Source organism: Ctenopharyngodon idella, chromosome 7 (assembly GCF_019924925.1).
Source record: "Ctenopharyngodon idella isolate HZGC_01 chromosome 7, HZGC01, whole genome shotgun sequence".
In the NCBI taxonomy this organism is placed as follows: Eukaryota; Metazoa; Chordata; class Actinopteri; order Cypriniformes; family Xenocyprididae; genus Ctenopharyngodon; species Ctenopharyngodon idella.
Window position 1 is genome coordinate 7,402,900 of NC_067226.1, and position 24,301 is coordinate 7,427,200.

At 35.7% G+C, this 24,301-nt stretch overlaps 2 protein-coding genes across 3 annotated transcripts in view; one reads left to right on the top strand and one right to left on the bottom strand.

The window, feature by feature from the left end:
* Positions 1-525: 525 nt before the first annotated feature.
* Positions 526-16,931, bottom strand: cars1 (cysteinyl-tRNA synthetase 1). Of its 2 annotated transcripts, XM_051900946.1 has the most exons (23): positions 16,712-16,902; positions 15,384-15,620; positions 14,732-14,823; positions 13,839-13,927; positions 13,407-13,503; positions 13,146-13,244; positions 12,316-12,465; positions 11,956-12,096; positions 10,984-11,072; positions 10,736-10,857; positions 10,280-10,392; positions 9,981-10,109; positions 8,178-8,307; positions 7,291-7,394; positions 4,720-4,817; positions 4,434-4,623; positions 3,945-4,013; positions 3,689-3,770; positions 3,354-3,434; positions 3,212-3,279; positions 1,737-1,796; positions 1,467-1,550; positions 526-1,280 (listed from the first exon to the last, which is right to left on the bottom strand). In XM_051900946.1, the coding sequence occupies exons 1-23, from the start codon at positions 16,731-16,733 to the stop codon at positions 1,152-1,154; spliced, it is 2,475 nt and encodes an 824-aa protein (XP_051756906.1). In that variant the 5' UTR covers positions 16,734-16,902; the 3' UTR covers positions 526-1,151. The 2 variants fall into 2 exon arrangements, with proteins under 2 accessions (XP_051756906.1, XP_051756907.1); XM_051900947.1 differs by lacking the exon at positions 15,384-15,620 and having other exon boundaries at positions 16,712-16,931.
* Positions 16,932-20,587: 3,656 nt separating this feature from the next.
* The window catches only part of mybpc3 (myosin binding protein C3), a 38,487-nt gene continuing 34,773 nt past the window's right edge, over positions 20,588-24,301 (top strand). The window contains exon 1 of the mRNA XM_051900961.1: positions 20,588-20,736. Coding sequence (XP_051756921.1) covers positions 20,712-20,736 — 25 coding nt within the window. The 5' untranslated portion in view covers positions 20,588-20,711. The remainder of the gene's footprint in view (positions 20,737-24,301) is intronic.

Sequence of the window (24,301 nt, forward strand, 5' to 3'; positions counted from 1 at the left end):
AGAGTCAGTCAGTACTTGACTCGGTTCACTCTACAACCGCTCGTACTAACTCAGTACGATTCATGTAATAACCATTCGGTTTGATTTGTGAACTGCTTCAACCTATTCATTAAAAATATACCACTAAGTTTCGTTGACAAATTTCTCTAATCACAAGCCTTATATTCCTTATAAACCTTATATTCTGATTATATTTTACCCCCTGACACTTTTTATTTCGTATTTTTTCCCCTTTTTTGTTTTATTTTTGTATGCATTATTTTATAATGTTTAATAGTTGCATTTGAAAAAAAAAAAAAACCGCGTGTATAATATTTTTTAATGGCTTGTGAGCTGCCTACGTCATCTAGGTAGGAAGTTCACTAGGTTTGATTATGTGCGGCTCTGTGCATGTTTTTATGACCTGTATAAACAAACCTTTTCTAGAAAAGTCTTTATGGCAACAAAATAAATAAATAAATAAATAAATAAAAAATAAAAATAAATAAAAATAAAATAAAATGTAGAAATAAGTTAGTAGACAAATAAGCAAATCCTTTTTTATTTTGGTATTTCATGTTCTTATAAAGACTATGTTAATACTAACAGTAACTGGTGCTCTTATGTATGTCTTTTTATTTGTGGTAAACCTATAAACCTGAGGTCCCTTCATTCCTATATCATCAGACATATTTTGATTCTGGATGAATCATTTTTATCACTTGTGGATGTGTAAACAGTGATTCAAAGAAAACGCCTACTTGACCAGCCAGATTTTAAAAATCAATAATGAAAACATTAAATGTTTGATCCATTTCCACAATAACAAGCTAAATAGTTCTTGCATACTTCATATAAATCATCAAACCCACATTAGAAAAATTCTGATATGCTTGCATCTTTGTTCGACATGTGCAAAAAGCACAATTTTAAGTATACACCCTAAATATCATAATCATAAAATACCTCTCAAAGTCATGTTTGCAGAGCATCAGGAAAACAAAGACCCTCCAACCCTGACCAGAAGGACTTGGCAAACCTTGCCAAAGTTTAGAGCCAAAACTCACAGATGAGGTCTTTAAGTTTTGCTGCCATTTCACAAATACAAGACAAGTTCACAACAGACACTATGGGCGGATCGCAGGTTGCATCAGACTCAATGACTCATGTTCTCAGCTCCCATTCTGAGTCAACTGGAGGTATTCATTATACAGCTTCTCCTGAGCCTCGTAAAGCTTGCGAAGCTTTTTGGTCAGTCCCTTACTGAGCTCCTTCCCCTCAGCATCATGCGTTGGGAAGCCCTGTATATACAAAGAACAGACATACTATTAGCATTTCTGAATAGATGTAACCAAATGATTAAAAATTCATAAGGACTCATCTGTCCCCTATAGACCAATAGTAACCTTGAAATGGATCCAACATACAGTAGTGTGACATAAAAGAGTGTATCTTATGACAAAAGAAGACTGAATGGCTTGCATTACCGTTTCATCAAAGCTGGAGTACTTGTCAGTCTCTGAACGGAACATTTCATTGGGTTTAACCTTCATTTTTGCCAACTTTGCCATCTATCACAAAAAAAAACAAATATTAATAATACAAATAATTAAAAATAATGGAGCACTAATGGGAACACACTTCTCTCAATGTATTTAAATGTAAAAATATTTATCAATAGATACGGGGAGGGTTTCTGCATGCCGGTGACTAAATTATGCAGTGTTTCAGGGGGTTTCTGTAATCGCTCTAATCACCTCTTGCTCTTGTTTCTTCCTGGCAGCCTCCTCTTTTTTCTTTTTCTTTTCATCTTCCATCTTGAAACATAAAACAATGAGTGGAATGTAAGTATTATGCAGGACAGTAATATTAACATGTCACATAAATAAACCAAACTAACAAAATAAGTAATATCGTCTTTTAACATAACATTTAAAAATTTACTATACATATTTATCATTAAAACATAGTCATAAGGGTAAATTTTTTGAAATTGAGATTTATACATCATCTATATAAGCTTAAATATATAGCTTTATGAATAAGCTTGCCATTGATAGGACAATATTTGGCTGAGATACAACTATTTGAAAGTCTGGAATCTAAGGGTGGAAAAAAAAAAAAAATCAAAATATTGAGAAAATCGCCTTTAAAGTTGTCCAAATGAAGTCCTTAGCAATGCATATCCACTCACAAAAATAAAGTTGATATATTTAGGGTAGGAAATTTACAAAATATCTTCATGTAACATGATCTTTACTTAATATCCTAATGATTTTTGGCATAAAAGAAAAATTGATAATTTTGAGCCATACAATGTATTGTTGCCTATTGCTACAAATATACCTGTGCGACTTATGACTGGTTTTGTGGTCCAGCGTCACATATAATAATTTCAACATAATAATTAATAATAATAATAATAATAGTTTCTTGAGCACCAAATCAGCATATTAGAATGATTTGTGAAGGATCATGTGATACTGAATACTGCTGAAAATTAATCTTTGCCACCACAAGAATAAATTAAATTTAAAATATATTATAACGTAAATATAAAACAGAAAAATATAATATGAAAAAGTTATTTTGAATTGTAATAATATTTCAACAATATTGCTGTTTTTACTGTATTTTTTATAAAATAAATGCAGCCTTGGTGAACATAAGACTTCTTTCAGAAACATTAAAAAAAAAAAAAAAAAAAACTTGCCAAGTAGTGTAAAAATTATATATAATGTAAGTATCAGAGATGCCCCCCCCCCAACCACACACACACTGTTTCTCAATGACCATGTCAGGTGGATCTTGATTGATCTGCAGAACGTGTCCTAAGCAGTGCATACAAGGTTCAAAGGAGTAATTCAAAGACGGTATAACAATTAACCAGTGCAACTTGAGTCCTTACAATACATTCTGAAGGCTGACATTTACACTCAGAAGCTCGAAAGGCCCAAATACATTTTTCATGACCTGGTTTGCATCTGAATAATTTCTTTTGTGATGCCTGAGATGCAAAAAAAACAACAACTTTATTCCATTGACAGAAGAAATGCATCACCTTACCCTGGTGGTGAGATAACTTTGTCTGATTAATGGCTAATTTTAACTTAATACGGTATACCTGGCAGTGCTATATGTGAAATGGGATACAAAATCTACACCACTGAAACAGAAAATATCAAGTAGAGAGATCCTAGTACACGGCAATATAGATGAATTCTGCCATTACCTTTTTCTTCTCTTCTCTTTCCTTCAGAAGTGTTTCTTTGTCTACCAACTTCACCGATGTGGGGAGTCCTTAAAAAACAAAAAAACATTGTCATTTTCCATGACATTTAGGGTTTAAACAAATCTCTATTTCTTTACTTTACCATCACGATCCTCTAGTCGGACACCCAGCTCAGGTAAAGTGTCATCACGCAATTCGTCACAGAGCTTCAGCAATTCTGTCACTGGAACACAAACAAATTTCCCTAATGAATTCCCTTTTCTGCATAAAAAGTACAACCTGTATTGTATGCAAATGTCTGCTGGAGGTACAGCTACAACAATAACCATAAAAAAAGAAACAAATCTTTTTATAAAGAAATAAATTATAACAAACCAAATGACTTTGTACTGTAGCAGATTTTGCACTAAAATATAAATAATAATAATAAAAAAAAAAAAAAAAAAAAAAAAAAAAAAAAACAGCAGAGAGTTTTACCTTTCTTCTCTCTAGCAATTTTTCTGACCTCTTCCCTGAAATCCGACAGCACTGACAAATAGGGCATTACTGTGCTCTCCAACTGAAACACAAATCAAAAGATTAAGAAGAGTTTAATGGCAGATTAGTCATTATCATTACAATCCGCAATTAGATTGAATCTTACTAAAATGTCTTAACAAGTCTGGCTTTGTAACATTTTAATTAAAAAGAAAACCTTTGATGGATCAAACATGATCTGAGTGGTGTTGCTTACATCAGTATTCTGACTGTTTCCTCCAACAGGGAAGCCAATGGGTTCAGTTCCCTCAATCGCTCCAAATGTCTGTCAAAGCAGAAAACAGCTTTAGCAAGCACTTCACTGTGCATCCACTGTTTCAGTTCTCGCTTGACATCTCAGCTCATGCAGATTTCAGGAAAGGACTAGACCAGTGGTTTTCAATCATTTCAATACATTTTGTATATCTCTCTTATCGACACACTCAGTTCAGTTCATGGAGCTCTTTCCTAATGAGCTGATGATCTGTGTCAGATGTGTTAAATAAGGAAGACATACAAAATGTGCAGAGCGGTGGGTCCCCAGGACCAGGATTGAAAACCACTGGACTAGACATTAAGGTTAATGTAGCAATTTGAGTAAAGAATAAAGAGAATACAGAACCAAGTGTTCCTTTTTTGCATCCAGGTTTCAAGTATGTCAAAAGTCAAGCTCTTTTTTTACTATTTTTTTTTTTTGTCATGCTACCTTAAGCATGTCGGTCAAGTACAGGGCAATGCTCTCCAGCAGCATGCGGTTAGGTGGCAGTTTTGCACTCCTTCTGGCAGCCATGTAGGTGTTACTCTGACCGACAAGAGCCCGCATCTCCTCCAGAGCCGAACGAGTGTCTATGTTGTCACACAGCGCCTCATGAACTGATGTTTTCTTCTCGTAGAAGCTACACAAACACACACACACACGACTGTAATGAGTGATAAAACTCTATTTTCACAAGAAAAAGACAACGTTAAAAATGAAAGAATGCACGCGTCACCTTTTGTTCAGTTCAATCTCCTCAGCTTCCCATTTTTCAAATTGACCAGTGATGTCTGTAGGGCTCCTTAGAATATCTTTAACATTTAAGAAGAACTCCTGTGGAAACATAAAATAACATTTCAGTTTAACAACCATTATGCACTTACAATGCAAGTCTATAGGACAATCATAGCTTTTATTTTTATTTTTTATAAACTTTAAGATGAGTATAAATTACACCATACTGTTCTTATATTTGATACACCATACCGTTATATATTTTAATATATTTCAAAATGTAATTTATTCTTATTATTATCATAGCTGACAATGGTTTTGGCTGCTTAATATTTTGGTAACACTTTACTACTAACAATGAGCAATACATTTGTTACAGTATTTATAAATCTTAATTAATGTTAGTTAATAAAAATACAGTTGTTTATTATTTATGTTAGTTCACAGTGCTTTAACTAATGTTAACAAATACAACTTTGATTTTAATGATGCTTTAGTAAATGCTGAAATTTAAATTAAATGCTGTAGAAGTATTTTTCATTATTAGTTCATGTTAGCCAATGAAACCTTATTGTAAAGTGTTACCAATATTTTTGTGGAAACTGCAATTTTTCAGGATTCTTTGATGAATAGAACGTTCAAAAGAACTGCTTGCTAAATTTAATTAAAACAGTAACCATGCAAAAGCTTTTGTACAAAACAATTTTTTTTGATCAATTTGTGTCCCTGCTGAACAAAAGTATTAATTTCTTTTTCCAAAAATGTTACTTTTTCTAAAAATATATAGTTAACAAAATCTTACTGACCTCAAACTTTTGAATAATAGTGCATTTTAATAAACAACAAGCCACAGATGCTGTTGATAGAGCTTGTTTTTAAATCAATAATATTCCTCATGGTAAAAATATTTTACCATACTAAGAATTAACATGCTGAGACAATCCAGTCCCTAAAATAAAAAAATAAAAATAAAAAAAACACCAAGTTCCTATTACTTTAAGAGTAGCAAAGAAATTGAAAGCATAAATTCATTCTTAGCATCAGGGTTTGACATTAACACCTGCCAACCTGCCAAATGCGGGTAGATTTCAGCTGTGGCGGGTAAGACAGCCACTCCCACTAGCCACTTTGGCAGGTAGAATTTAATTTCAGCTTAAAGCCAAATGATTGTTGAAGATCGTCGTATCACAAAATTTCTCTCTCTGTCTCTCTCTCGCGATCAGATCTCCTTGCTCCTGAATAGTCAAATACACGCACACACAGATGTCAAAATGCCCATTGTGTGGAGTATCTCGCGTGAATACAGTTGGTTATGGCTTAAGTGGACGTAAACAGGTGGGTAATAACTGGATATGTGTCAGTATATTACGTCCATGCATTTAGCAGCCCAATTAAGTACCTGTCTGTCATTAATGTTAATCAAACAACAAAAAATGTTAAATAAATGTACACTTGTTAAATAAACCTACTGTATCTGAAAAAATATATTTTTTAAAATTTACTATTGTTTTTGTAATTTGCTAATTTGCTTCTTTGTTCTTTTATATAGCCTAACAAAAATAACTTGGGCTCATATTGCCCACCCCTTGCCCACCAACTGATATACAATGTAGTCTTGATTTGGGTGGTCAGTCTGCATTTGAAAGTTTGAAAAGGTTTTAAATCTTCTAAATCAAGTAAAATGACTCAAAATCAAGTAATTTAAGCATGCTAAAGTCAACTTTAATCATATAAAATGTAATTTCCCAACAGCAAAATTGTGGCCAGTGAAAATGCTGAGTGGCTAGTAACTTTGGAAAACCACTAGCCACAGTGGCTGGTGAGCAAAAAAGTTAATGTCAAGCCCTGCTTAGCATAATTCATAAACATCTTTCCTGAAGCAGTTTTGAAGCATTTTTTTAACTAAATATGTTGCTACTACCAGACTATTCTTAAAATAAAAAGTATGTAACATTTCTCACTGTACAGACACTAACAACACCCCCAGCTTTTTAATTTACTTCGTTTGAATATATACAGCTTTTACTTCTAATTTGGGACCTCAGAACATCTATTCATCTCCAGTATTATTTCAGCCTCCTGTTGAGGGAATTGCACTATTATTGCATCACCTTCTAAGCCATCTTCAATTTTACTCAAGTACAGCCTATGGGGGCACACTGGGGTAAAGGAAAGGAAAAACATGGTGTGTCTCATTAAGAACCAAACCTCAAGTTCAGGTGAGGGCGGTCTATGAAAATATAGCGTGTAGGTCAGTCATAGATAACCTCCACATACTTCTCATGCTAATGGCTGCCTGTGAGTTTCAGGCAAATTTGGAGCTCTGCCCATGTTATATTCCTTGGTGACAGAGTAATTGATAGATGGAAAGAAGCGCAAGACAGAATTAATGCGCCCTGAAGGACACCCGCTATTCTCTGACCTTCTGGGTTCTTGAAGGAATCTACATAAGGCTGTTGTGCACTCATGAGGATTCTGTATGCTGATAAGTGGCAGATATTAAATTTGGATAGACTATGAATTTTTGGGTGTCCACCCCTCACTTCCACTTCCTCTTCGGTCTCTCACTCACGTTTATGAATTTCTCATACTGGATGGCGGACTCCATTGTGTTGTTGGAGTAATCCAATGTGTCCTTCCATGAATGCATCAGAAAGGCCAAACGAAGCTGCCTTGCTAAAAAGGAAATAGAGCACAAATGCACAACGTCAAAACTTTGACTTCCTTTTGTAGTTTGCAGGTAATTACTGGGAAAATGTGTAAGGGAGAAAAAAATAAAAAATGACCACACAAACACAAAAGTATAGACAACACAGTAACTCACATATAGGTCAATGACAAATATGGACGTTTGAGATAAGGAAAAAAAAAAAAAAAAAAAAAAAAAAAACTTATGCGTCAAGGTTTCAGTAATCTTTGCATTAACATTGGTTTCATACATCTTTGAAGTGTTTTTCTGCAAAAAAAAAAAAACCCTTAAAATATCAAGTGGTGTATATATCTAGCAGAAATGCTTTCCTTGAATCATGAATACACGTGTATTTACTTGATCATTATTTTTAAGAAAAAGTTTTAGATTTTTTCCAAGGTGAAAACTATGTGAAAACTGAAAGTAATAAATATAATTCTTTTACTTACTCTATTTGACCTAAACAAAACATGCCCTTTCATTTAAGAGGACAAGATGTGTGATATTTTCAAAGAAGCTTGTATGACCTTGACACACAGTCATGAGGGTCCTAAAAGGATACCCTTCAAATAGTAATAATAATCTCCAAAAATAACATTAATTTGAAAACATCAAGAGGATTATTCAAATTCAAAATATTTCAAGCATATTTTTTGAAACAACATAATAAATTCAAACCAAAAAGAGAGCATCAAGTCTTTGACTCATATGCAGATGTCTAAATGTATAACACAGCGATTCTAATAACGCTTTGACTGTAGCATAATTACCCGTATGTTTGGCCAGGGCGTCTTTGATAGTAATGAAGTTCTTCAGAGATTTGGACATCTTGCATCCGGCGATAGTCAGGTGACCCGTGTGCAAGAAATACCGCACCCAGTGATCGTTCTCAAAGTAAGCCTGTCAAAAATATACAATGTTAAAGCTTTAATCCACACATACTGTTTATAATTTTAAAAGTGTGACACAGGAATCCAGGACCAAGATCAGGATCAAGTTCTTTATCATCAGTCTTACTATTTACTAGAAAACATTAGTTTACATGGCAATGCTCAAAACGCTAAAACGTATCCATATGCGGCTTTGTAGTTTTTTAAATCACCCCCTTGTTATTTCCCCTCTACACTGTGTTCCAAATTATTATCCAAGTGACATATCAGTAGGATTTTAATAAAATAAACATTTACCCCTGGTTTCACAGACAAGGCTTAAGCTAGTCCAAGACAAAACATGCATGTTTGAGCTGTCTTAACTAAAAATAACTTGCACTGACATATATCACTGACATTATTTTGTCTCAAGACACACACCAGTAATGTTTTATTCTAAAGTATTTTTTATAAAACTGGTTTAAATATGCTAATTTAACTAATACTTAGTCCTGGCTTAAGCTAAGCCCTGTTTGTGAAACCAGGCCTTAGTGTTTTATTAGATTTCAGTTTTTTCAAAGTAAATGTTTGTTTTATTTCTCATATCTTTTTTAGATAACTGGTATCAATCTCAGACAGGTTTGTTAAATAGTTTGCCAGGTCTACTTAGGTAAATGGAAACCCTACTTAAAGAGGTTGTTCCACATTATTAGGAAGATGAAAAGCATGAAATGGTGCAATGTTATGCAAAAGGCATGGAAACAACTAATATTTTGTGAAAACTGAATAGAGATTGTCCACTGTCAAAAGATTTGTGAGTAATTTACAGCACAAAAGAATTCTGTCAGATAAAGGCTTATTATTAAGTAAAGTTTCTGTCAAACAAGTTAATTGTATTAAAAGGGCAGCTATTAAAAAAGCCACTGTTGAGCAGCAAACAAGTATTTGAAGCTGCTGGTGTCTCTGGAGTCTCAAGAACCTCTCCATGCAGGCTGAAGTTGTGTGTAGAGTTGCATTTCAGCCACCTCTAACCAAACCTCACAAAGAGAAATGTTTACATTGGGTGCAGAAATACAGTGGCTTTTTTTATCTGACTGAGTTCTTCTGTGCTCTAAATCAATTTGATAGCGAACAATCTTTATTCAGTTTTCACAAAATACTAGTGCCTTCTGCATAACACTGCACCATTTCATGCTTTTCATGTTCAGAAAGATCTTTCTTCCTCCCCATATTGCATCAGAACTGTGACTTGCTTAATAATGTGGAACAACCTCTTAAGGTAGGGTTTACCTAAGAAGTGCAAACTATTTAACAAACCTGTCTGACAGTTATCTAAAAAGATATGAGAAATAAAACAAACCAACACTTTCTTTGAAAAACTAAAATCTGTATGTTTATTGTACTAATATCCAACTTATACGTCACTTGCATAATAATTTGGAACAGTGTATATGCTCCTGCAAAATAAGAAAAAAGATCACCTGTTAACAGTGACTATAATAACATGCATGTCAAACAAAAATATTTTCTAATTACAAGTTTGACAAAGATATGAATGGTTTTAACTAGTCGGAAACTTGCAATTATGGTAATTCCAACATGACGTGAATGAAGCATTAATCTGTACTGAATAATGAACTGGATTCTAATAATAGCTTTTGAACAATGGCTATTAGACATTTGAGCACCTTGTAATTTTCTCACCTCAGATTGCGCCAACTCATTGTCATGATGAGGAAAACGCAAGTCAAAACCTCCTCCGTGGATATCCATAGACTCTCCCAATATGGATCCAGCCATGGCGGAGCACTCAATATGCCATCCAGGTCTCCCCTTTAACAACCCCAGCAGAATTGCAAATATTTAGCACAACTTGCAAACATGGGTGATGCATTCAAAATTTTGTTGTACTATGTTTAACCTACTAAGTTGCCAAGTCGTCATCTATTTATTTTCTGAACTTAAAAGTAACACGCATGTTTGCCTGATGTGTACTTGCTCACCTTTCCCCAAGGGGAATCCCAAGATGGTTCTCCAGGTTTGGAGGCCTTCCACAGCGCAAAGTCATTCTGTGATCTCTTTTCACCGAGTCTGTCTGCTGAGATACTCAAGTCTCCTGTAAAAGTAAAGGAATTCTTTCTTTACAAAAAAAACAACAACATTCAAGGACCAGGTGAACACTGAAGATGACACTTCTGAAAAGAATTGCATTCTGTCCTAAAGCTCTGTTATACAATGGATCATTACATCCACCACTCAGAATATGATTAGAGCTATATGCATTATCTGATAACTCTGGCCTTTTGGCGAGCATCAATATTGCATTGCCATTCCACATTAAGTTGCCAGGGGAACGATAGACAGCTGAACTGCACAGTACTTCTCATAGACCCTTTTACAAAAGAAAAAAAAATAAGAGTAAACTATTTTAAAGGATGTATTGCAATTTATTCCTGTACCTTCTCCCTCTTGAAGAGCCTTCTGATCACCAACAGCCTCTGGTACCAGTTTGGCATAAGAATGAGCAGGGCAGGCATCAAACTTTGCTGTGTCAAAATATACTGATCCATTTGACTCGTATCTTGTGAGAAAAGACAGCAGAAATTATTTCTGCACACATTCTAAGAAAGCATTGTTGTTTTAAGGGGCATATCATGAAATATCAAAATAATCAACTAATCTAGAAAGAAGACATTTCTAGTCTTACCCGTAACCATTGTCTACAATCCTTTTGACAAATGCCACAATCTCTGGCACGTACTCACTGACCCGTGTGAGAACATCAGCAGGGAGGACCTGCCAATCAAAAACACCATAAAGAATGAGCATAAACAACATCTGCAAAGTTACAATGAAGTTCAATGCAAAGGGAGATATTTCCCTATATTTAAAGAATTCTCTGTTTAAGGACTACAACAAATGGCTAGTAGGGACTACAACAAGCTTCTTCCTAATCCTAAAATTTACATAAACCCTGCCTCCGAGAACATGCAACAAAGAGGGTGAGGCCATGTTGGGCTGCTTTAGTGAAGAGGAAGAGTTGTTGTAGTAGAGTGTTGTGGCCATGCTGTCATTTCACAAACGAGAGTCAATTCAACGCTGGATTTGCACAAAAGATTAACATGACGGCACATGCTAGTCGATAAGTTGAATCAACTCCACAGCAACTACATAAATGTGTCAACTAACCATTTAGAAAAGTCCAGTTGCATTCTAAAAGTTGTACTGTATCTTCTTTCTGAGTCTCTCCATCAGTGTCCGACTGAACACCGTTTACTGACAATCGTCATTTTGGCTGCGTGAGATTCTCCAGCTTTGTTGTTGTTGAGCAACGAAGCGCGAGCTGTTAAAGCTCCGCCCTCTTTTTGAAAGCGGACAGGGGGCAGCAGCTCATTTGCATTTAAAGGGACAAACACAATAACTACGGGTTTTTGCTCACACCCAAATAGGGGCAAATTTGACAAGCTGTAATAGATCTGTGGGGTATTTTGAGCTGAAACTTCACAGACACATTCTGGGGACACCAGAGACTTATATTACATCTTGTAAAAGGAGCATTATAGGTCCCCTTTAAAAAACTCTTTTCCTGAACTTTTGAACAGTAGTGTATATGCATGTAAGTCATACAGTCGAGTCATTTTAAAGCTACTGAATTTCCCATCTGTACTAGTTCACTCACATTGAGGGCTTCCATGTCTTTATGGTACTCTCCCTCCCAGTACTTTGGCAACAAAGAGAAGATTGAGTTTTCTGTCACTTGGCTCCCAAACTGACAGTCTAACCAGTCTGACAAAAGATCCTTGGCCTCCTCCAATAAGACCTACAAATGAGAACCATTAAAAAAAAAAAAAAAAGAAAGAGAGAAGTCAGTTTCAGAATCACACTACAAATTCACAGCACCTCATGAAAAGACGCAATGTTTAATAGATGTGGCACAGAACAACATCAGCCAAATTTTTTTGGAACAGAATGCCTCAGACATGGCCCTGATCAAACTAGGTCACATATGTGTTTTTGAAACGCTGGGCGCATCATCTACCTGTGCGTGATTCTGGAGTGAATCGCCCGGAGTGTTGCTCTGCACTGCCACCTGCAGGGGACCCAGGGCAGCGTCAACTGCTGCATCCAGCCTCTCCAGCATCTGCTTCTTATCTGGGTCAGTAGTCTCAGCAAGCTTGGCTTTAAAAGGCTAAACACAATAAAACCAAATTACATTAAAGCACAGTGATGGGGAAAGAGATGAAAGCTATGAAAACATTTGTGGGAAGGCCATTCACTAACTGTCTAGAGGGTTTGAGGTGGTCATGCTTTTGTCTTCAGAGCTGCTTAAACCTCTTAAGCAATATAATTTATTTTCATTAGTTAATAGCAGCTCTGTCAGTACTTTAGCAGTATGTATAAATCTTTATTATCTCACTAATGTTCACTTAAGAAGTTTGTGCCACCATAAGGCAGTAATAATGACTGATAATGAGTTTAGCGAAAACTGGAGACAGACCTGAACTATTAGAAGAAAAGAGTGATCATAATAGTGTCATTTAGAGCAGACATTCTTAACATTTTTGACTTGAAGGCCCCCTATTGTTTAATACAATTTTCAAAGGCCCCCTATTGGCTAAGATATTTCCTTTGGTACTTCTGCTGTAATTATAACAATGCTGCTTGTTTTCAAATGTATATTAACAGAAACAAAGAATGTTGATATATCAAAAATAACTAACCACAATTTATTTTGTGATTACAGAAGATCCTGATTCGTTGTGTTCTTCAAGTAGATGTATGTGTTGTTGTGTTCCGAGTAGATAATAACAGTACTTATTTTGACCAAACTATCCCTTCACTGTACGAGCGATGTAGTTTTTCCCTCACCGTTTGGGCTGTTAGCACATCCTGCAGTATCTGAGAGGCGCTGGGCTTCTTCTCTCTGTACTGCTCAAGCAGATAGTTCTGTCTGGCTCTTTTGATGATCTGAAACGAAGATGTCACACTGATGATTGCATCTTTAGAACATTATATCACATGTGACCTTTAGATCTAAACTAGCATTTCATATGGCCGAAAGAGGTTTACAAAAATTTATACAAAAGTTTAAGGCCAACTACATTCAGACTCCGCAAGCACTGCTCTTACTTTGTCATCAATATCTGTGATGTTCATACAGTAGAAGACGTCATATTTGAAATAATTCTTCAGTATTCTCCGGAGTATGTCAAAAGATATGTAGGACCTGAAAGAACAAAGACACTGAATCCTCATGAAATACTAATACATCAAAAATGCTGCATAGGCCTTGGGTGGAAAACTTTCTATTCTTTCTCAACATCTTTGCCTTCATTAAACCATATTCAAACACAATAGTTCAAAGTGCTTTGTGATTTGGTTTACAGCCTCACATGCACAAACTAACAAATCCTTAGCTTAGATTGAATGCCTGAATGTCTGTTTCAGCCTTTTCATTGACCGTTGTTCTGTGTCTGTCGGGCCTTTTTGAGCAGACGGGGCACACTGAAAACAAAGAACTCTGGTAAAGAAGCATCTATGAATGGATGGGGAATATGTCACCTGGCATGACCCATGTGAGAAGCGTCATACACCGTGGGGCCACAGCAGTACCACAAAACTCTGTTGCCCTTCTGTGGTACAAACACCTCCTATAAGGCATAACACAGAACAGATACTGGCAGTTTATTATCATAATGCAGCATCCAATATACACCTTTAACAATAACAACAAAGAACAGATGCCAATTTGCCAACCAGCAACTTTGCCAATTATTCATTACTGACAATGCAAACAGCAAAGAATTCTGTAGATTTTCATATAATTGAAACTCCGCATTCATGGTCATTTATAAAATTCAAAAGCTCCCATCCATGTACACTACCGTTCAAAAGTTTGGGGTAAAATCTTTGTAATGTTTTTGTCTCTTATGCTCATCAAGGCTGAAAAAAAAATACAGTACAAACAATAACATTGTGAAAAATTATTACAATTTAAAACAACTGTTTTCTATTATAATATATTTTAAAATGTAATTTATTCCTGAATTTTTAGCATTATTACTCCAGTCTTCAGTGTCACATGATCTTCCAGAAATTATTCTAATATGCTGATTTGGTGCTCAAGAAACATTTATTATTACAACTGCTCAATATTTTTGTGGAAATCGTTACACATTTTTTCAGGATTCTGATTGGATTCGGATTGATGAAAAAAAAAAAAAACAACAACATTTATTTAAACAGAAATGTTTTTTGATCACTTTAGTGCATCCTTGCTGAATAAATTAATTTCTTAAATAAAAATAAATTTAACTATTGACCCCAAACTTTTGAAAGGCAGTGTATGTTGATTATGCTTTCAGCAACCAATACTATACTATAGCAAGGGAAGAGCATATTATAAAGTTGTGTATTCAACCACACATGAGGCCATGTTGTTTTATCTTTCATACCTTGGTCCGTGTGAGACTGTTGTAAAGACGCAACGTTGAAATATTTGTTCCTTCTGGTGGAGACCATGGTGGCTGCACCCGCTTTCCCTTTGCTGAAAAACAAGAGACACTTTTTTTTTTTACCAAAATGTTTAGTACAAAAATGAGTCACAGCTATACAGTAGATTCATTTATAGTAACCAATCCCAAAACTATCCAGCCTTTGTGTCGAGACAACAGGTGCACCATGGGAAAAAGCTGTTGTTTCACACCTGCTGCAAAAGTATAAGATAGGGGTTTTCTTCACAAAGAAAACAACAAACACAAAGTAAAAGTAAAACAGACACTGTGCAAAAAAGCCACAGAACTTTGCACATAGTGACAAAGCCGTTTAAAACCACAAACACCTCAATGTGGACAAGTCACCTATAATTCAACCCATTCCGGTCCTGTTCAGAGCTAAACTCTGTCTTGTCAAGATTCCTGTCAACACCTCAGCTTATGTATACTAACACACCAAACTACCTCCACTTTCAGAATCATGCAACACATTCTGCAGATGTCCTCAGCACAGAAACTACTAACTCAAAGTACAAAATGCAGGAAATCACAAGTCAGCTACAACCTATGTTCATGCACCCTGACTATGACAGGGGGAGTTCTTTCTACTCACTGCTGCATTCTGAGGTCTGGTCATTCGTTTGGGGCTTCAGGGCGGCTATGTGTTTGTACCAGCGCAGGGCGTGGACATGCCGCTCAGGTGGGGGCCCACATAGAAGCGCAAAGGCTTCTGCATCCGCCTGCGAAGGCCCGTAGCCAGCCAGGTAACTTCGACTGCTCAAGTACTCATTAAGAGCCTCAACCCTGCGAGCATCCTCACTTATGCGCAGTAAGAAGCCATAATCAAAGGCTGGGAAAACAAAAGGGCATAGACACACATAAACACAGAGATGAGCAGACATTAGAAATGAGATAGAGGGCCGTAGAGAATGACACCAATGACACAGATTAACAGAGACAGCATTTTCTTTTAGAGCTGCTGTAGAGCCGAAATGAACTCTGTTTGCATCATTTCCTGTTATCACTGTAAAGATGTTTTGAAACAAAATAAAGCGCTATATAAATAGGGGTATAAAAAAGGTGACTTGACTTGGCTTGACCTGTAATCCTCTCTACCCTTATTCCTCTGAAACATAAACTGTAATAATCTGATCACACACTATGCCAACAATACACTTACAACTATGTTTTGAAACGAAACTGAAATTAAAATGTTAACTAAAACTACTAAAAATCCTTTTTGTTAAGTGAAATAAAGCTGAAATAAAGTAAGATGTAAAAATGACTTTAAAATAACTTTAAGTTAAAGTACTAAAATAACTAAAAATAAAAAGCACATAAAAAAAATCAATAAAACTTAAACTAAAAAAAAAACAAATGAAAATTGAAGATATACAAATAACAGCTAATTCAAAATAATAAATACTATAATAGCATATAAATAATGCTGCAGTAACAAAAATACATTACAAAATTCTGCGAAATGAGTGCAACATGGGGAAGATCAAAAAAAGAAATTAAAATGATTATGAATCTGTCCTTTATTAAATTAAAAACACTTATGCATCAGTCGATGATGCATCATCTGACTCGTTTACTGACTCACTTAGTTAAATAAATATGATATTATTTCACTCCTTATGTGTCACTTCGGCTGTCTGATTTCAGCTTTTCTGTCAATGCAATATTCAGACACGGCGCTGATATAACAAAATGACAGTTATACAGCAATACTCTGTGATGTTTCCACATATAATATTACATGTTTATGATAAGAGCAGTACATCAGGAGAATAAACATCCTGTAACAGCTGCAGGTTTGAATAGAACCGGCATTAACTAATCACTTTAAACGGGCCTAACAAAACAAACAAGCATTAATGTTCAGTAGCGTACATCATGACTGCTACATCGCAAGAAAAGTGAGTAGAGAAACATTACCTATATCTCCCGTGTTTGCCATTTTCCTCTATCTGATGCAACAATAACGTGTCCGGAAAACCTGATAGGAAATCACAATGAAACACAGGACATGCACGAAGTCAATGCTGGTTTACGGATCTCTAGATTATTTACACGGCTCTCGTGCGTGTCTTATCATATACAGATCCGATGTTCTTTTACGGCGATTATGCGATTGCAGAATACTAATACTTCCGGGCAAATATTAAAGTTCCTTTCGTTCCAAAATAAAAGTTTCTTCCAAGTCTCATGTCGAAAATAATTAGGCTACTTTTATAAATAATAAATAATTAAAGTAATTCAAAATAATTGCTTACATTCAAAAATTAAATTCTAAATATTGAGCGTAAGCATTAATCTGGCCGTATTAAATTCAAATTTTTCATTACTGGGGTGGACAAAATAAGGTATAGGCCGATTATAGATATCAAATATGTTTAAAGACAGTTTCTTTACATATTGTCCTTCAGGTTGTTAGATTGTTGTCACCACTTCTGCTTTGTTTTGTTTTTTGTTTTTTTACACAGACCACTAGGGGGAATCCAAGTATAACCTCAGGAGGGTGAGTAGCATTGTGACTTTGGGTGAACTATCCCTTTAAAACGGAAAAGTTTTACAAAATCACAAATAAATGAAATAAAAAATAAAACCCGGTGTCATTATTTTTAACTGCAGCTTCTTGAACACTTAAGTTTGTGAATTAGTATGGAAGAGAATAATTGACACGAAGAGTTTCCCCCTTCTAAAATGTTTGTTTTGTTCATTCTTTGTTTTTGTACTAAATTAAACTACTGAAAGTTGCTATCCGCGCGACGTCAGATCATTCGTAATAGGTCAAGGGCCCTGTCAGCCAGCTCTTATCTTTGGTTTGTGACTCCAGACAGATTACAGATCCTAACCTCTTTGACAAGGGCGCAGATTATTCCTAGGAGTTGAACGGCAGGCGACGCAGACTTCCCACCCCTCACAGAATGTCAATGGAATGTGCGAGGTGACCGAGCACACGTAGCCCCCCTCGCGCATTTATTTGGGTTGGTCATGTTTGAGAGGTCGTAATATCCTTCTGTTAAACACGTCGTGTGCATACATAAAATGCAATTCCTGTGTTAAGTATCAATTCGAATAGTCCAACTGGTTATTCGTTTTACAAGGAAACACTTAAATCCCACAAGTACAGCTTATCACAGTGGTTGATAATTCCAGTTCATTGTGGTTCAGCTGTGGCAGATCCTCATGGATTCACACTTAGATTAGAAGAAAGCCAACTGCGGGACCCAAAGCGAAAATATAGTCATTACAGCAACTGCAAATAACTTCCTTTCATGTCGTAGCTCCAGCTGAAGGCTCCCTTTCATGCAGTTGTCAGCATACAACAGCTAGTATAACTGTCGGAACGACGACGTGATGACAGGCCTGTGTGACGGACGGTGGTCAAAAGACTATACAACACATCACACCACACATGACGGACATGCAATGGTAATCTGTTATTTAATACAACATGACTTTCAAAAAGACATCAGGGCACAGCAACTTCGGTTAAAGCAATGAAATTATCAGCATGTTAGGAGGTTTTAACAGCATCTTGCAATGTATCTAAAAGTAGTAGGTAGGTAGAGTGATGTCAAGATACAATGAGGACATTCAGTTCAACGACAGGGATTACTTTTTAAAAGGTAAAATCAATAAAAGCACTATGCATAAATCAAAAGCAAGTGGTTGTTGAAACAGTGTCGTTTATATCAGCTCAGGGTCAAGGAAAGGTTGAGAGGTGTAAAAATGAGGTTTGCAGTAAATTACATGCATAGGGGCGCTGCACAAAAGCATTCTGTGAATATCTTCTTTAATAAAACGTTATAAATAATCTTATTTGTTAAAAAAAAAATGAAAAATAATATTTTTATTTAACTTGTTTAGCATTTTAAATTAGTTCAAAAACGTATTTTATTATCAAGCGAGTACATATTAGCTGTTCACCCTTTGACATTACACAGTCACATGACCAAAATTAACAAAGGAGAGAAACGTTCTGGGGTGCAGAACAGAAAAAGACAAAGGGAAATAATAATGAGGACAGCAAAATGGTGAACAGAGACTGGTAAGCTTAATTTATCTTTTTTTCCCCCCACAAAACAGTGCTGAACTTTGACAAAATGCCATTTTTTTTTAGATGTCATAATAGTGATTTTATAATGTTTAAATATAAAGCAAAAATCAAAACATATGAAAAGAGCTATATTAGGGAGTGAAAATGACAAGTGAGCCAATGAGCGATCCTCTGCAGCCATCTACTGGTTACAGTGGTAATGTGGTAAAATGTCATTTTCATTTTAAAAGTCTTTGTTTTCCACCAGGTGGCAGAGATCTTCCACTTAAGCATAGCACATTTTCCTTGAATTATCTCTATGAATAAAAAAATGCAGATCTTCTTTAAAGTGAATTTTAAATGTAATGCATCCATATTATATAAAAATAAATAATAATTTTGAGGCAAATAAAATAAATAAATACCATTAATCCCTCAAAAACTGAGAAGTGAGCTATACATGTGTTGTTTGAAATGTGTTATTTTTAAAAAAAATTCTACTCTCTCTGGGGTCGAACAGCCATCAGAGGGCTAAAGGGGGCATTATACAAGTTACAACACACTTTTTTTTGGTTTTTGCTACAGTATCAAATATGGGGGGAGAGGGGTTGCATCTTTGTCATTTTTGAGTTTGCATCCCTCCAAGAACAAGCTAGCTATTTGTCTTTTGGCCTCATCTTCTGTTAATGCAGACAAGCACTTTATATCTTGCAGCGTGCAGTCAAACATGATATCAGAAACAATCACTTCATCCAGAAATAATTTAATAATTACAGAGGCAAGTCGCTGACTTGCAGAAAATATTCTAAACTTTCTACTGACTCTGAAAAACACCAGTAAACTTAACCAGAACTTAAAGCAGCTGCTGGCCACACCATATGCTGACTGCTACTTTTCAACTTTTTATACTGACCACCATCTTTTTGTATTCATACAAATATTTACATGTTAAGAAATTTGACAGTGGGAAGATGTTTCTCTCTCTCTCTCTCTTAGTATTTCTTAATATTTTAAATTAGCTTTTATTTTTAGATTTACAGTTTTCATTTTTAGCAATTTTCATGTGCTTTATTATGTCATTTTTATTAGCTCTTTTTAATATTTCTATTTAGCTTTGATTTATTTTTTTATTTTTAGTAATTTTACTTCAACTTAAACTTTCAGTTATTTGTCAAATTTATAAGTTTTTCATCGAACTTAGCAATGCTTGGCATGAGGAATGGGTCCTGCGCTGGTGGTATACTACCTTTCAGTCTCTCTGGGCCTATATGCTTTCCTTGGGGCTTTTTATACAGAAGATAATGAATTAATTGATTGTTGAATATAGCTGTTGTACATTATAGGAAAAATAAACCTTTATGAAGCAACAATATCATTTCTTTTTTAGATAGAATTTGATACAATAAAATGCAGGGAACTACACCTTATGTCTTGTATATTAAGGAAGTGGGCACACACTCTAAACCTGTGTATATATTCTTTATTTGCTGTCATGTACAAAAGATATAAAGAAGAATATGAAGCTGCAGATGTAAAATCTGTAGCTCCATGTCAGAGGTTAAGAATAATTAAAACAAATGTTTTTTTGACCTTTTTCTTTGAGCAGTACGGCTGGGGGGATTCTAAATTTACCCCATCCAGTCTGTGCTCCCTTATCATCCATCCACCTTTAGCTTCTTTAGTTCTGTCATCCAATGGGGGTGACAGAAGGTGGGCTCAGTAATAGGTCATGGTGGTAGATGGGTGAAGGGCTGGGCAGGATGATTTGGGCCACGTACCATGTGACATTTAAGGGGTGTGTGTGTGTGGGGGGGGTATCTATTAAAAGAGAAGTGTTGGTGTTGGTGTCCACAATGCCTGTTTGTTGGAACTCGATAGGGACACTCAACCAGGATGCCAGAGCCAACTAAAAAAATAGGTATGCCAGTGTTTTTGTTCTTAATTTTATTTGACAAATAGGTGTAATACAGATTTTTGTCAATCAGGAGGGACATTTAACCAGTGTTCTCCTGAGTTGTTGGTTGAAGAAATGTTTACCTTTCTGTTCTGAACTTTGACCCTATGTGTACTGGGTTCATCACTGTACAACTTTCCATGACTTGAACTGTAATCTGTAGTAATTTGAACTATTATGAACATTTCTAATTTAACATAAATGGGCAAAATGGGCAGTATCAGTTGATTTGATGAGCATTTTCGTAACAGGCTGCTGTCCAGATGTTCTTTTAAACTGTATTGTGCACTGCTCTGGAATTTTTTTTAAAATTAAAAATTATAGACAGCCTTTTTAATCTAAAATACCATGTAATGTCTTATCCAAGCAAAAGTGATAAAATAATGGCGGTGGACTAAAGGGCTTTTTTCCAAAAGTGCACAGAATAACCTTGCCTAAGCAGGAATTAAAGGATTGCCATAATGTGATACCACCTGTTTGACAGCCCAGTGAGGCGATATTCGCTAAGACCTACAGCATGCTAACAATGCTGTTGCATCACTTTTCAGCATTAAGCAATGGAGTTTAGTGGTAGTCACATAATCCATCTGCAGACACTTTCTCATCCCTTTTTCAATCTCTTCGGTGTATTTCAATGGCTCCAGACCAGTGGTTCTCAACCAGGGGCAGTGTGCAAACAGGGGTACTCTGCAAACTTACAGTGGAGCCCCAAAGCATCTTAGAAATTATATGTAGTTATACTACCTTCTAAAATAAAGCTGTACAATATTAAACTGGCATAATATTTTTGAGTTTATTTATTTTTATTACACCAGAAATACCAGAGGTACATATCAGCTTAAACTGAAGGGTCTTCGAATATTGTCTTGGACAACGGGCTGCCTTGGAGTCAAAAAAGTTGAGAACCACTGCTTTAGATTTATAACAGGACATCTCAACAGCAATATGCTCTTAAGTTTATCATGACTTAACAGATATCACTTTTTCTTTTGAAGGCTTTTTGAGTGACAAGACACCTAGGATTTAAATGTTTGTATGGCAAGCATCAGCGTCTAGTATAAGTTTAATGATATAAGTCACCTTCATGAAATGGTTTTCCTTCCCATCCCAGCTCACAGCAAAATCCAGTGACTATTGGCTTGCACACTGGCTTACTTAAATTACTCCATGAACTGTCTCTTTCACTCTATACAATTGCCTTTCACGTATCAGTCCTCTATTAGACATTCAACTCTACATTTCAAATTAAAATGCGTCCTCATAAAGGTCCTGAATGCAGCAGTGGAACAAAGACAATGTGGATACCAGAGGTTTTGAAATGGCAAGAGAGGGACCAGTACTTGATAAACAACAGAAATAGATCCCAGTTAATCCATCTAGCAGCTACCTGTGGCTGTGTCAATGTGGACTGCAGTTCTCAATGGAGAGCGCATGCTCTATTTTTAAACCCAGAGAGTTGGCTTGCTTTATGTTTGAACCATCTGCACTGATGCGATTGAAGATGTGTGACTCAAAGTGAAAAAGAACGATGAATAAGCAGTTAATAATTCAAGGCATGTGAGTAACAATAGCCATGAAGATCAAGTTCCAGCAACACCTTAAATTGTCAAAAGGGAAAAATAGTTTACTATTGCCCCCTATTCATATCAAATTACTGTGTATATACATTTTATACTACTATATGTTTTTTTTTTTTTCAATTAAGCTCGTGTTAGTATTTTTACAGAATTCCTGGAGAATTACTTTACTTGGGGTAAATGCACACCAAGAACTTTAAAGGCAAACTATATATATATATATTTTTTTTTTTTATTTTATTTTATTTATTTTTTTACTGGAGATAAAAATAAGGACATTACAAATCCACTAAGTGTAAAAACTTTCAAAGGGAGGTTTTAGAATTGTTTTTTTAGTTTTGAATGTGGATTCCACATTGTCAGTCAGTGTTATGGTTCTATTTTATTACTTTATATGTGACCCTGGACCACAAAACCAGTCGTAAGTTGCACAGGTATATTTGTAGCAATAGCCAAAAATACATTGTATGGGTCAAAATTATCAATTTTTCTTTTATGCCAAAAATCATTAGGATATTAAGTAAAGATCATGTTACATGAAGATATTTTGTAAATTTCCTACCGTAAATATATCAAAAATTTATTTTTGTGAGTGGATATGCATTGCTAAGGACTTCATTTGGACAACTTTAAAGGCGTTTTTCTCAATATTTAGATTTTTTTGCACCCTCAGATTCCAGATATTCAAATAGTTGTATCTCAGCCAAATATTGTCCTATCCTAACAAAAAAGCTTATATATTCAGCTTTCAAATGATGTATAAATCTAAATTTCCTAAAATTATCCTTATGACTTTTTTTGACTGGTTTTGTGGTCCAGGGTCACATAAATTATAAAGTCTGAGTCCATTTTAGACCCTGACCAGTTAATAGGGGGTGCGTTTCCCAAAAGCATCGTTAGCCAACTAACATCGCAAGTTCCGTTGTTACTAACATAGTTCAACTATTTGGTGTTTCCCGAAACCATAGTTCAAACAAACATTAGCAAACTGCATCGCAAACTTGTGTGGTTGGAATGACAGCTCTCGAGCTGTGGTAAGCAGAGTTGGGCAGTATTTTAATTAAATGTATTTAAAATACGTATTTAATTACTTTTGAGTATTTTGTAATTTGTATTTTCTTTAACAAAGAAAAAATCAAATGTAATTTGTAATTAAATACTTCGAGAGAAAGTATTTTGTATTTAAAATACTAAACATACATACAAATATGTTATTTTATTCTCGCATACAATAACTTTCATCACCAGGCTTAAAGGTAGGGTAGGGTCATTTTCGGAGAGGCTAGCAATAGCGAGCTAGCTTTGAAAGCTTAAGATCCCACCCTCCCTTTAGAGCGTCTCCAAAGCCACGCCTCCTTCAAAACACATGAACGCGCACTGCGGGGAGCAAAAGTATCACGAGAGACAGCATTAAATTACCTCATGTCTCAAAGCACATAACATTACAATAATAATGAACATTAACAACTTAAAGATAAATTCGAGTCACGGGTTGCCATCTCTTACTTACGGTAGTTATGGCGTGAGCGCAGCATAAGCTCTTTATTTTGATCATAGTGATAGTCATAGACGACCGTCATAGTGACAACAGCCAATCACATTACTTTCCGGTGTTGCATGAGTGCAATTGGTTAGCGTCAACGCTAGGGTATTTGCATAAGGCGATCTGATTGGCTGACATTTGCGTTGGCGCTTGAAAAGTTGAGAATTTTTTTGGCTTGATTGAGATGCATCGGCGCTGCGCAGGCCGACCGGCGTATGACATCAAAGTACCATGAGAGCGATTGGAGAGCAGATGACGCTTTTGAATCGCTCTTGCGGTACTTTGATGTCATACGCCGATCGGTCTGCGCAGCGCCGATGCATCTCAAACAAGCCTTTTGCCACGAGCAACGCGAGTGAAGCGACCCACAATTCAGTTCGGCACCGCATGACGTCACCCATTCAAAGTA

What these genes read in the sequence shown, in the direction of transcription:
- cars1 (XM_051900946.1), bottom strand. Translation starts at nt 16,733, where the DNA reads ATGGCAAACACGGGAGATATAG. An exon ending in GGCAAACACGGGAGATATAG is followed by an intron (nt 15,621 to 16,711) that starts GTAATGTTTCTC and finishes TTGTTTTCCCAG; the next exon opens with CCTTTGATTATGGCTTCTTA. An exon ending in ATTGTAGACAATGGTTACGG is followed by an intron (nt 10,858 to 10,983) that starts GTAAGACTAGAA and finishes TTTTCTCACAAG; the next exon opens with ATACGAGTCAAATGGATCAG.